This window comes from Oryctolagus cuniculus, chromosome 2 (genome assembly GCF_964237555.1).
Source record: "Oryctolagus cuniculus chromosome 2, mOryCun1.1, whole genome shotgun sequence".
NCBI classification, from domain to species: domain Eukaryota; kingdom Metazoa; phylum Chordata; class Mammalia; order Lagomorpha; family Leporidae; genus Oryctolagus; species Oryctolagus cuniculus.
In genome coordinates, this window is record NC_091433.1 from 152,937,328 (window position 1) to 152,952,089 (window position 14,762).

The 14,762-nt window shown below is 36.4% G+C and overlaps 1 protein-coding gene across 50 annotated transcripts in view; it reads left to right on the top strand.

Annotated features, from left to right (window-relative positions):
• Positions 1 to 13,194, top strand: part of NRXN1 (neurexin 1) — a 1,231,187-nt gene extending 1,217,993 nt beyond the window's left edge. For all 50 annotated transcript variants that reach the window (XM_070069132.1, XM_070069131.1, XM_070069134.1 and 47 more), the window contains one exon: positions 9,869 to 13,194. In XM_070069132.1, the coding sequence (XP_069925233.1) occupies positions 9,869 to 10,176 (308 nt within the window). In that variant the 3' untranslated portion in view covers positions 10,177 to 13,194. The remainder of the gene's footprint in view (positions 1 to 9,868) is intronic.
• Positions 13,195 to 14,762: the final 1,568 nt, after the last annotated feature.

The following is a 14,762-nucleotide window of genomic DNA, read 5'->3' on the forward strand; positions in this document are numbered from 1 at the left end:
TAATATACAGAAGATCAGCTTAGTATACATTAAGTATGGATTTCAACAGTTTGCTCCCACACAGAAACATAAAGTGAAAAATAATAGATGATTTTTTAAAATGATGATGAAATCAAAGCAGACCTATTGTCATGTTTAATCCCAGTGAGAGTCAAGTTGGGAATTGATAATTTCCTTTTTTTTTTTTTTTTTTTTTTACAGAGGATCAGTTTAGTATGCATTAAGTAAGGATTTCAACAGTTTGCACCCCCATAGAAACACAAAGTGAAATATATTGTTTGAGTACTCGTTATAGCATTAAATCTCAATGTACAGCACATTAAGGATAGGGATCCTACATGAGGAGTAAGTGCACAGTGACTCCTGTTGTTGACTTTACCAATTGACACTCCTGTCTATGGCATCAGTAATCTCCCTATGCTCCAGTCATGAGTTTCCAAGGCTATGGAAGCCCTCTGAGTTCTCCGATTCTTATCTTGTTTAGACAAGCTCATAGTCAATATGATTAGCTATTTCTTAATATGGGTAATTCCTAACAATTCTTTTTCTCGAAATTCAAAAGCAAATTATTTTCATTGTAATCAGTATATACTGACACTTGCTTCATCCTTGATGTGACAGACTCATGATTGGTGGCATAACTATGTATTAACAGTCTATATTGAAGAAATAAGACCAGTTGGTGATATAATTATGCATTAACAGCATATAGTGAAGAACTAGAACCAGTCTGGAAAAATTCCTGGAAACTACAACCTTATCCTGAAACCTAACTTTGGAAACAGCATAAATAAGATTACAGTGGGAGAAGAGCTCGTTCAAGTACACAAAATAGTTACATAAAAGTGAAATTTGATAAAGGGAACATCTGATGGCACGTTACTGCCTTGGGAAACTCATCAATGGAAATATAAGGTTACACCATCCACGAACCCTTTATTCAGTGTCTCAGGAATTAAGACTTTGAGCATCCTCTCACATGCAGAATTGTGAAAAGATAAATCAAGGGCAGTTCTCTTAGTCAAACTGAACTCAGAACTGTCATTACTAGAGGTTGGGAAGGATGGGGGAAGTGGAATGAGATTTGGAAAATGGACATCAAAACACAGAAAGAAATAACAAGCTCTGTTCCACAGCACAGTGGAATGACTGTGGCTCACAATAATGTACAGGACTGTATAAAGACCAGAAGGAAAACAACAGAAGATAAGGAAATGGAAATGCCAATGACTGATTAGATCAGTGTGCGCTGTAGACATCTGTTGAAATACTGCATTATACCCCCTCAAAATGTACACCTACTATATTTTATCAAAAAATTTACAAAATAAAAAATATTTCAAAGAATAGTTTCATTTTTTAATATCCATATTTTATTACTGTTTTCAATCTCAGAAAGAATAATCAAAGGTATGAAAAGCTTTCCAATGCAAAGTGAAATCTTAATGGAAAATTTTATTAATATCCCAGAATTTACCTTTTAAATGCTTATTTTACAGCTTTACTTGAATCATCTTGCTAAAGTGACTGTGAGTTTTATTTTTCCTGTTAACATATAATGATGGATGACTAGGGACAAACAATGAACACCGATAAAACAATTTTTAATTATGTACATCCTATTGCCATCTTCATAACAAAGATTTTTTACATTAGTGAAGAAGTATTATGGTTTTTCTTTACATTTTTAAAAAGATTTTATTTATTTATTTGAGGGGTAGAGTTACAGAGAGAGGGAGAGACAGAGAGAAATGTCCTCAATCCACTGGTTCAAGACCCAGATGGCTGCAACAGCCGAGCTGATCAGAAGCAAGGAGCCAGGAACCAGGAACGTCGTCCAGGTCTCCCACATGGATGCAGGGGCCCAAGCACTTGGGCCATCTTCTACTGACTTCCTAGGCCATAGCAGAGAGCTGGATTGGAAGAGGAGCAGCCAGGACTAGAACCAGCACCCATATGGGATTCTGGCACCACAGTCAGAGGCTTAGCCCACTACATCACAGCACTGGCCCCAGAAATATTATATTTTGATAAAGCATATAGTTTTACCTAGAAACAAAGTTTGAAAATTAAATTTTAAAATAATAATGTCAGCATAAAACCTATAGACTGTTCTGGTGAAAGAATAACCTTAGCTATTTTTGCCAGGAGGAATTATTGTACAGTGGGCCTTGAAGTTAGGAATTTGACAGTACATCCTGTCACCTGGCTGAGTAGTGCATGAACCCCAAGAGGCAGAGTCCTTACCCCTGTTGTTCTGACCATCCTCATTTACCTGGATTTGGGGGGTCACCTTCAAGGATAAGTCAGGAGCTGGGAGAGGGAGCCCCGAGGAGATGAGAGGGAAGAATGGGAAGAATAGAAAAGGATGGAGGAGATCAGAAGAGCTGCTATGAGGTGAGACCTACCATGAAATTCTCTCTCTGCTTTGTACCATATCCCAATGTCTCTGAACCATGTTTGTCCCATGGCGATTCTTAGCTGACTCTCATTTAATTTCTGTTGGGAATCAATGTTCTTTCACAGACATGGTACCCAGGCCTATCAAAGGGAGAATATACAATCAGGATCACTTCCATTCCTGTCAAGTTTTGAGATAATTATCTCAGTAAACTTAAGGATAAGCTAAGATTTTAAATATTTAATTTTTTTCTTTTTTTAAAAGATTTTATTTATTTATTCAAAAGTCAGAGTTACACAGAGAGAGGGGAGGCAGAGAGAGAGAGAGAGAGAGAGAGAGAGAGGTCTTCCATCTGCTGGTTCACTCCCCAGTTGGCCGCAACAGCCGGAGCTGAGCTGATCCGAAGCCAGAAGCCAGGAGCCTCCTCTGGGGCTCCCACGCAGGTGCGGGGGCCCAAGGACTTGGGCCATCTTTTTCTGCTTTCCCAGGCCATAGCAGAGAGCTGGATCGGAAGTGGAGCAGCCGGCAGTAGAACCAACGCCCATATGGGATAGGAACACTTCAGGCCAGGGCATTAACCCGCTGCACCACCATGTGGGCCCCCAAATTTAACTTTTTCAATGTCTTTATACAGAGCAACAAATGCATTCCTTCCTCTTATGTGACAAGGCACTGGAATATGTCATTTACATGACTGGGCATTTTCTAAAAAGAATTAACACCTGATAAATGAAAAAGTTGATTTGGAGTATAATATGTAAATATTAATAACTGTTCCAACAGTTGAAATTCCTGCCTACCTAATTAATCATAATATTAGACACTGGAAAAGACAATTCATAAAGCTTGAGTACCAGGTTCTAGATATATCTACTGAACCACAGCTAACCATATTGAAAGTTCCTGGAAAACATCAAGTCTAGCTAGATATTGGGGGGGGGGGGAGTTAGAGTTACAGTTACAGTTTCATTTGCTCTTTAATGTAACATAGCCCCAGGAATAGCCGTTTGGTTTAATATGAGAAGTGAATATGAAAGAAATGAATGTGAATATGAAAAAAGTCATGGCTATTGTAACAGTACCTGTCCATGGTATCAAAATCAATAGGTTCTGATTCATTTACACTAAAAAAGCCACAAAAATCAATTGCCTTCATATATTGCCATTCAAGTGTGCACGTGTGCTTTCTCCACCTGGAGTAGACTTAGCAGTTTACACTTAATTTCATTTGGCTCTGAGGGGTATGTGATGGCAGGAATCCTTCCATAATTCTTCTGACTATGGAGATAGAATTACATAAATAATTACACTGATTAGCACAATAACATATTGTCATAGTGTTCTCATAAATTATGTGTAATTCATGATTTCTTTTTTCATTTATGAGTCATTGAAAAAGGCTACAAGTGGGCTTAAACACTTGAAGGTTTCATCTAGTCTGGTTGGTTTTTCTTTGCTGGTGACCTTGATTCAAAGTAAAATGTGTGGGCTGCCACCAAATCTGAATATTTGTGTATTTCTAATCACACAGAATAATAACGAAGACCTTGGCTTGTTTAGTGACCACCATCTGTACTCCTGAAGTTTTTCCTTGGCCCAGACTCCTTATATCCCGTGGCCCAACATAATGAATTGGTTGCATTAGCTTAGTTTTAAACAAAAATCAGAATCAAAACATTTGACTCTTCAATATCTAAAGCTAATTTTTGCATATTCCATACTTTTAGCTCCTCTTTCTTTACTCTCTGTCTTTGCTTTCATCACATGCAGGGACAATGAAAGAGAGAAGGAATGCGAGTAAACCTTAGTTCATTTATTCAGCTTTTATGTTTGCTGAGGACATTATATTGGTAGATTGATTTAATTATTAAAAATGTCTTGGGGCCAGTGTTGTGGCACAGCAGCTTAAGCCACTGCTGGCCTTGCTGGTATCCCATATTGGAATGCCAGTTCAAGTTCTGACTGTACCACCTCTAGTCCAGCTTCCTGCTAGTGTGCCTGGGAAGGCATCTGAGGATGGCCCAAGTATTGGGCCCTTGACACACATGTGGGAGGACAGAATGGAGTTCCTGGATCCTGGCTATGGCCTAACCCAAACCTGGCCGTTGCAGGCATTTGGGGAGTGCACCAGCAGATTGAAGATAGCTGTCTCTCTCCCCTCCACCTCCTCCATTTCTCCCTCTCTATCATTCTGCCTTTCAAATAAAAAAATCTTAAAAAAGGATAAAGTATGAATTCCATTTTTAAAAAATTTATTTATTTGAAAAGCAAAGTTATAGAGAGAGGGAGGGAGAGAAGGAGAGAGGCCTTGGATCTGTTTGTTCACTCCCCAAAAGGTCACACCACAGGGGGGGCTGGGCCAGGCTGAAGCCAGGAGCCAGAAGCTTCAATCAGGTCTCCCACCAGGGTGCAGGGTCCCAAGCACTTGGGCTGTCTTCCACTGCTTTCTCATGCACATTAGTAGGATGCTGGGTCGGATGTGGAGAAGCCAGGACTCAAACCTGTGCCTACATGAGATGCGGGCATCACAGGCTGCAGATTAACCCACTATGCCACAATGACAGCCCTGAATTCCATTTTAAATTGGTTATTTCAGTTGATTATTGAGTTAAAGAGCATTCAAAATTTTCAAATCCACGAAACATAAAATTACTTATGGATTCTTCTGTTTACATTCCCTTTTTTAAAAACCTTGTTTTATATGGCTAAGACATTACTATATTTCTGTTTCATGCAAATTTCTGAACAAATAATAACACATTTAACTTTATATTTAAATTAGTAATAAATTTTAATGGGTTTTTCTGTAATCAGCAAAATAAAACATCAGTGACAATAAGTGAAACCATATTTACAATTCATAATTTTATTTAAATTTCCCTAACCTTGTATAGCAGACCTGAGAGAGATGTTCCATTCATACATAAATAGCTCTGATCTTAGAACAAAAGTTAAGGTGCAGGTGTTGTGCAATGGGAGCAATGGATTAAACTGCTGCTTGGGATACTCACATCCCACATTGGAGGGCCACATGGAGTCCAGCTGCTTGACTTCCCATTCAGCTTCCTGCTGATACACCAGGCAAGCAGCAGATGATGGCTCAGCTACTTGACTGAGTTCCTATCACTCAAGTGGGAGACTTGGTTGGAGTTTCAGGATCCCAGCTTCAGCCTGGCACTTCTAGCTGTTAACAAACAGTTGGTCGGTCTCTCTCTCTCTCTCTTTCTCTCTCTCTCCGTGTGTGTGTGTGTGTGTGTGTGTGTATAACTGTCCCTTTCAAATAAATTAATTAATCTTTTCTTTAAAGAAAAAAGGATAAAAGGAAAGTATCACTTATCCTTTAGATTAGAAGCATGAAAAAAAATCAGTTCAATATGAAACTAACTGCATATTCCAAAGAGACCACAATATTGCCTGTTGTGATAGTGATTCCATTTCTATTGTGAATCTGGGGGGAAGAATAAAATGTTCATACATTTGGCTTAGATTTTACTTTGGGGTTTTTTCATAGTATTTTTAAAACACAATACACAGAATCTTTACATATGTATTTCATGGAGATATTTTCAGAACCAGTGAGACTTAAGCACCATTTTTGCTGGTGTTGCCATAAAAAAGTATTTTCCTTTTGGAACAGTGCTTTAGCAAAGGCCTATATGGCAAAATTAAAGTATTTCAGGCTTTATTTTGGCCTTTACAATCAAATTATGCTTTCAACATCCTTTTGTGGTTGGTGTGATACATGCACAGTGTTTTTTCCCAACATTTCAGTAATATTTGAGTAGACCAAGTAAGTCAGAAATCTTGGATAAGATAGTCCACTTATGATACCAGTTCCTAATTGGATATTAAAAAAGTGGATATTCTTAATAAAGAAAATTTAAACCCTGTCTTCCATTAAAATTCTCATATTTCATTATCATGAGTCAAATGATTGATTTTATCTCCATTCTCCCGATTCCATTCTGACAGACAAGTGATATAATTATGAAAATGTGTTTGAAATGAAAGCATTCCAACAGGTAGAGAAAAAAAATGACTTAGGTAACATTTAAATAAGCTTCCTTTTTTTAGCCCTTTAGACACCATGATAAGCGAATGATCTGCAAAAGGAAAGAGTACAAAGCTGTCATTTAGTGAAAGTTAGCAGCTGAGCTAATTGGCACACTTTGCCAAAGATGACTGTATTTAAAAGAGAAAGTGCCGCCTTTAGTTTGTCAGGCAGTGGCACAGTTACTGCAGTAGGTTCTGTTCCTCTTGAGAGGAAATTAATTTCCTGTAATCAAATACTGTGGATTATAGTCTTTGTCTCATTCTACCCTGGCTCCAGAAGTAACTCCAAGGTTTTTTATTCAGCAACATTACAGAGGCTTTTGTAAAACAAGCCATGACACATTGAGCATTGGTTTCACCTACTACACTTTGCAAGTCCAGAATGCAGCATATTGCTGCTTTGAGACTGAGAGCTATGATTTGTAAGTAACTGTATCTGTAATGCTTTATTTTGGGAATGAGAGGAAAATGATAGCAGGAAAGCTTACATTTAGGCAGAAGAAATTGCGATGGTGTCTGAAAATGTAATTACTAAATGATGCTAGATAGTAGTGAAATAACAGCATAATCTGTCCTCTTGATCTGTTCAGTTACTATGTATGAGCTGTGTGTATATATATATAAACATAAAGCACACTTATTTTTATGCACATATATATCCAGTATTTATTGTCTTGATATTTACATGTATTCTGCATGATTTACAAAGACTATTTTATAAGTTATAGGATTTTTAATCCATTACATCAGAAAACTATTTTCTAAAGGATAAGGAAGAGGAAAGGTAGGATATATAAACCATAGAGAAAAATGACCTAGACCTAAAGCAGGATAGGATCTTTCCTCTATATAGTTCATATTTTTATATTAAAAATATTATGTACACTAGCCATTAGGGAAATACAAATCAGAAACACAATGAGATAATACCTCACCCCCATTAGAATGACTAAAATCCAAAACACAGAGAGTAACAAATAATGGCTAAGATGTGGACAATGGGAAACACGTATACACCATTGGTGGGAATGTAAATTAGTGCAGCCACTGTAGAAAACAGTGTGGAGATTTCTTAAAAACACGAGAAATAGACTTGCCGTATGATCCAGCAATACCATTGCTGGGTATATACCCAGAAGTTGAAACAATGTATCAAAAGGATACCTGTACCACCAAGCATATGACAGCACTGTTCACAATAGCTGAATTTGGAATCAACCAAGGTGTCCATCATCAGATGAGTGGATAAAGAAAATATGGTAGATATACACAATGGAAGAGTATTTAGCTATAAAAACAATAAAATTTACCATTTGCAAAAAAATCGTTGCAACTGGAGGACGCCACATTGAGTGAAATATGCTGGATCCAGAAAGATAGTACATATTCCCCCTTATATGTGAGAACTAAAATTTAAAAGCAAACAGAAAATAATGGCAAAAAGAAATGTCTGGGTGTACCAGAATAGCTGCAAATATAGTTTTACAAAATTTTGTTTTATACCTTTGTTAAACCAATGGTTAGGAATGTGTCTTTTTTTTTTGACAGGCAGAGTGGACAGTGAGAGAGAGAGACAGAGAGAAAGGTCTTCCTTTGCCGTTGGTTCACCCTCCAATGGCCGCCGCGGCCGGGACAGAATCCGGCGCCCCGACCGGGACTAGAACCTGGTGTGCTGGCGCCGCAAGGCAGAGGATTAGCCTAGTGAGCCGCGGCGCCGGCTGATTAGGAATGTTATACTACTATAGTTTTAATTATCTGCGGTTACTGTATTAGTGGATATGGGTGACATGGTGATTTTTCCACTCAATTATTGTTTGTAGCTGTTGTCTATATTCCCATTAAATCAGGGTCTTTATGCTTTTTACTTATTAAACTTCTTATTCACTGAAGTATTAAGCCTTTTTACTATAATGTAAATTTAATATATGTTATCTCAAAACATAAAGGAAAGGGAGAAAGGAGAGTGGAAGGGAGATAGGTGAGGGACAGAGGAAGAGAATATCATGTTCTTAGAATTATATCTACAGATCACATTGAATATGTTAAACTAATTAAAAAATTAAAATAAAAAATTAGTATGTAGAAGAAAAGTGCTGATCCTCCACCTCCCCCTATCTGCCACCCAAACTCCAGGCCTTTTTTTTATTATCCATAGTTGACTTCAGTGCCAAACAAGGCCTTCCAGGAGAAACCAGGCACCTTGTAAACCATTACCCAAGGGAGAGCCTTGTTTACACTGAAAAGATTGAATGAGGGTATTGTAGTTGAATACAACTAAGCCAGCCAGTCTTTCATTAACATATATAGGTACCAAGTTTTGTCTCAAAACCAATCTGGAAGGTACTTAAAACTGAGAAATGATGTTTGTTTACTTCCTGTTCCTAAGTTTAGCTTTGGACCTCACTCAACCACTGCCAATGAATAAATAAAATGCATACATAATTATGTACACAAATAAATCTCCGACAGAAAAGGAAACCTGTTCTTTTTTTACTGTGTGAAGATGTGACTAGAATTATGCTTAAAAAGCCATTATTCAGGCTGGTGCGGGGGCTCACTAGGCTAATCCGCTGGCTGCGGCACCAGCACACTGGGTTCTAGTCCCAGTTGGGGTGCCGGATTCTGTCCCGGTTGCCCTTCTTCTAGGCCAGCTCTCTGCTGTGGCCAGGGAGTGCAGTGGAGGATGGCCCAAGTGCTTGGGCCCTGCACCTGCATAGGAGACCAGGAGAAGCATCTGGCTCCTGGCTTCAGATCAGCGCGATGCGCCCGCCACAGTGCGCCGGCCGCAGCGGCCATTGGAGGGTGAACCAACGGCACAAGGAAGACCTTTCTCTCTGTCTCTCTCTCTCACTGTCCACTCTGCCTGTCAAAAAAAAAAAAAAAAAGCCATTATTCAAAATTCTTAATTATCTTGTTCAATACTATAATCATTACTATACAAAGCAATATTATTTCTAATGTAATCCTAAATTCAATTGACCTGATTCATTCTAAAAGTAGCCCTAAGTGTCCTGTAGCAACATCAATCAGATATTTAAAAAGGTCCTCTCTGATATTACAGAATAGACATGTTGGCTTGATATTTTTTCACATAACACACTAACATGAAACTTGAAAGCTAATTGAAGCTTATTTGGTGCTGTGCTTATAAGACCCTATTAACAAAATTGATTTGTGAGGAAGAAAAGATGGCAACATATCTCTTTTGGGGTGCTTTGATTCACAGTCTCTGGTTTTTAGTGATGATGAGCCATAGGGATTGCCCTATTCAGCAACAATATACTTTCCCTGAAGCGGTGGGTACTGATCCATTAGGCACTTACACAGATTTTAATGTTAATGTAGCTCTCTGGCTTTCAGCATTCAGTAAAGTAAATAATCACTTGCTGTTTATTCTTGTTCTGTTTCCTACAGCTAACCCAACCCGAGCAGGTGGGAGAGAGCCGTACCCAGGCTCAGCAGAAGTGATTCGGGAGTCCAGCAGCACCACGGGCATGGTTGTTGGGATAGTAGCTGCTGCAGCCCTATGCATCCTCATACTCCTCTATGCCATGTACAAGTACAGAAACCGGGATGAAGGTTCATACCACGTGGATGAGAGTCGAAATTACATCAGTAACTCAGCACAGTCTAATGGGGCTGTTGTAAAGGAGAAACAACCCAGCAGTGCGAAAAGCGCCAACAAAAACAAGAAAAACAAGGATAAAGAGTATTACGTCTGATCCCGAGATCTTAGAAGGACACTTGTATAGAAATAGTCTTCATTTTATCTGAGACATAATATAAACTTATTTACTTTCCTTTTTACGAAGCACATACAAAAGAAGACAGGGAATGCAATCAGGAAGGAAAGACTGTTTTTAAAACAAACAAGTATCTCACGCTCTTGTTTCTCAAAAAAAAGAAAAAAACAGGGGCCAATAAATTCCCTAACATCCACAGTGTTTTCATTTACTCTGCCTGTCTTTATGTTGCTGGAACATTTCTAAAAAACAATGATGACCGCACGCATTCATAAAGCAAAGGAGTATTACAACATCAAGGCACAACACAAAAACAACACAAAACATAACACGAAAAAGAAGCTACCTATGATCCTGGATTTAGCCAAAGTGCTAGTGCTTTCCCGAGAAGTCAGTTAGTCCAATTGCCAGAGAAGACTGTCTTTTCGAGTGACTCAACCTGCAAACCTCCGAGTTTGCCGCCTGGTGCACCTGGAGCAGTGGTGGGAACTTGTTGGAAATGAAGTGCTGGCTTTTTTGAAGACTTGTGTAGGAACACATTCAAAAAGCCCCTTTCTGGTTGTTGAGAGGAAAAAAAAAAAGTATGGAGGCCTTATTTTCAAAAATGTGAAACATAAGGCACATTTTCACACTAAAATTTCAAAACAAAAACAAGAGGGCATAGATGCAATCATTGGGAAATTTTCATGCACGCTTACTATGTTATTACATATGTTTATATAAAATCCATCTCTGTGTGCTTTCTGGACTGTGGTAAGTGACGTTTTATAGCCTGTTGTATAGAAAATGCAAAATATATCTCTGCTCTTTGGCCATTTTTGGTAAATTCAATGTTATAAGTGTTGCTAAGTATAGGGAGTTTTATGACATCAGAGCAACAATTATTTTAGTTGTTTTTTTTTTTTTTGCCACCATTTTAAATTGCCACAATTAGTTTTTTTTTTAAAAAATACAGTGTAGTGTTTATTCTAAGGAAGATATGTATGAATGTATATAAAAAAAAGACTCAGCTACTTTTTTTTCTTACATGTACAGCCTTCATTCTGTTGCAATTAAGTTTTAGTATTTGTATGAAAGGTGTGAATTAGAAGGTAAAATATATACATATGTATCTTATAATCTTTTCTCCCCAAATATTCATATGTCCACATGCATTCACCATTCACAGTCACACACACACACACACACACACACTACACAAACAAATCCAAAGGAATCCATCATACATGATGGAGACCCAAATGTGCATATAACAGTGAATATTTACTGACAAATTGAAAAACAGGAAGGAAGATAGTTGTGCCAAGGTATTGATGACAAATGGGGTGATTTGCTTCACTGAAATCTTGCTCCCAGGAAGCCCTGAGAAAATTTTAGTCCCTAATGAAATGGAACCTTTTCTTACCACATAGAATATCACTGGTATACTGGTGCATGAAAATGAACAATTATGTGGGCAGGTTACAGAAGCAAAATTGATTAATCCATACCTTAACTCTGGCTGTTGCAATTGAAAATTTTGTTTCCAATAAAGTAATATATATATAGACATATTCTCTGAACCTGATGTGCATGATAAACATTTTTGGAAAGTAAACACTTTTCTCAACTAAAAAAGTATTTTCAATAATTTTTGATTCTGTATTACTACACATTTTAAAAATTCATTCTCTGTTCATTATTGACTTTTAACTTTTATGGTCTTACATATATATCATTAAAGATAGCTTTCATTTAACATACATTTAGTAGTAGAAAGTATAGATTATACACTTGTTTTTGCATATCGTTTCAATGATGTTCATAGCAATAAATTAACAATATGAGAAGGTAATTCAAAAGAAATGCATTATGAAATTGCAAAGTAATGCTCTAGTAAACATTGGTCACATTACTTGAACATCTCCTAAAAAATGAAATTAGATTCATAAAAAAGAAGAATACCTTTAAAATTAGCTTTAATCAACAAAGGCAAAAATGCAAAACATCTTTTGTGATACTTTAGTTGATGAAAAAAATGCCAAGAAGTGGCCTGGATTTTAGACATACAGCACCTTAGAAATATATATGAGTTATAGCAAATCACCACTATCTATGGTTGCCAAGAAATTGTTGTATATGAAGAGACTTAAAGGCTTTTTTTGTGACCCAGAAAGCAGAAGGTGTGAAACAAGAATTCAATATTCATTACTTCTGTTTCAAGTTTTTACCTTTTTTAACTTGCCAGGTTAAAGAATTCACAAGTCTTTTCTTTCCCCCTCTCATTTAATCTTACTCAGGGAAAGCCAGTAAATAAAAAGTGGATTAAAAAAAAAAAACTAGTAATTTACAGCTTGAGGTTTTTGAAAATTTGGTTGCTTTTCCATTTGGCCTATTGATCTAGAACTACTTTCATCTGGTAAGATTCTAAAGTAGGATACAAAATAAGTTGAGTAATAACATTTTAAGCAGTATATCTATGGAACATGTTATTTGCAACTGATATCACTATTTAAAATTTCATACAATTCTATAATCTAATATTGCCATTAAATTTTTTAATTGGTCTGTACAAATTCTAGTAATTTTTTTCCTGAATGCAGAAAGAAAAGAGAGGAACATGAGTTAGGGAGAGAAAAAGACTTGAATAAAATTGGAAGTATCTTCACACCAAACATATCAGGGTTCCATGCATAGCTTGAAATTAATTTCACACTTACCTGGCATAAATTTGATTACATCTCTAGACTGTAACTTTTATGATTGAGTATGCTTCTTTTTTTAATCCATGTATTGTATTGCCTTTTTAAAAAAAATACTGAAATATGTGTGGTCAATCCCTAAGACATCAAAGAAAGGCCACATGACCCTACCCTTCTAGTGCTTTGTGTGACTGGGTATCTAAGGGGTTTGTTTTGTTTTGTTTTGTTTTTCTGTTGCAAGGCCAATTTATCCATTATTGGAAATGCTAAGCAAGTGGAATTTACTGTTTTGTTAATAAACTATTTCTTAATACAAGTGTGAATTTTTTGATTTACCAACTCTATGCGGCACCATTTTGCAATAAAGTAGCACAATAAGGGAAGCTACTCTTGAAAGGAAGACCCATTCTTGGACAAGCAGGGAAAATGTTGATTCTTTTTTATGTTTTTGGATTTAATTATTAATGTAAGAAAGCCATTAAAGGGACCTTTGTGTACACCTGTTCACCTTGATAGAATTGAAACCATAAATTCATAGAACTAATTAAAAGCAACATGGGAGATGCTGATTTCATGAATCTCACTTTCTCTATAAAAAGCAATGGAAGTTGTTAGAAAAGTCTTTGATGATTAATGTTCAATACTTTCACTTGCCATGATTTACCAAATTTCTTTGACTCTATCAACTTTATAAAATATTAAGAATATTAAGAAATAAGGTTGTACTTTAGTACAGTTTAAATAAAATTCACTTCTAGTAATATTATTTATCATAATAATAAGTGCTTTGAGAAAATATTTCAAAGTGTTTGCTTAACTTGTGTTATTTGAAAAAAAATGTATATAGCAGCATATCTCTTTCTATATAACCATATAATGTTTGCTTTTTACAAAAAAAACAGCATTTTAAAAATCAAATCAGTAAGTTTCAGAACAAACGTTGGTAACTTCTTTAAAACACTAGCCTTTGAAAATAATTTCTGATAGAAACTCATAGTTTGGTCTTTTTATTCCTCAGCAGTTAAAGGCTTGAATGTCAATACTTAATCTTTTATGTACCTGTGTTGCTTTAGATATATGTGTTGTTTCTTTCTTAATATTAAGCCATGATTTTTAGGCAGAGCAGAGCAAAGTATCTAGATTTCTTTAAATTAAAGGCTGTTATTTAGCATACCTTAAAATGTATGGCATTTCAAGACTGTATAAAATTTTATGAAATGGACTGAGAATTCTTGGAATCATGAACTATGGGAAGCATAGATTCCCAGGGTACAATAATTAGGCATCAGGTTAGAATATGTTACTTATTTTGTGTATGAGAAACACATATATAATAACTTGGCAAGTAAATCATGGATAAGCATTCTCTTGGGAATATTGTTTCATAAGATTCATTGAATTTTCATAGGACTTCAGAATTTCCCAAAAGTTTGAGAACCACTGAAACATACATTGAATACAAACAAAAGTTGTTTATAGAAATAGTACTGAAGATAAATCATTGGGTGAATAGTAAGAAAACATCATTTTACCATTATAATGTACATAAAAAGTATCCTTCCCTATATAACTGGATACCTCCTAGCTATATAAATATTTTGAAAATCAACCTCTATTTTTACAAGTTCAGTCTTCAAATATTTATTGAGCGATAGTTTATGTCTACTCTGTTGGTCTCACATGTCTCCACTCTTGTGAGTGACTTCATATTCATTTCAAGGCAAATTTCTCCAATGGCTGGAACATTTGATTTAGCACCTTGAAGATGGGTTTTACGCTTTCAATATGCAGCAAGGTCCTAACCAACACAAGCATCTATCTTTAAGCTTGTGGAAGCCATCAATATTGGGGGCGATGGATAGACTGTGGCAAAACCTCACTCTT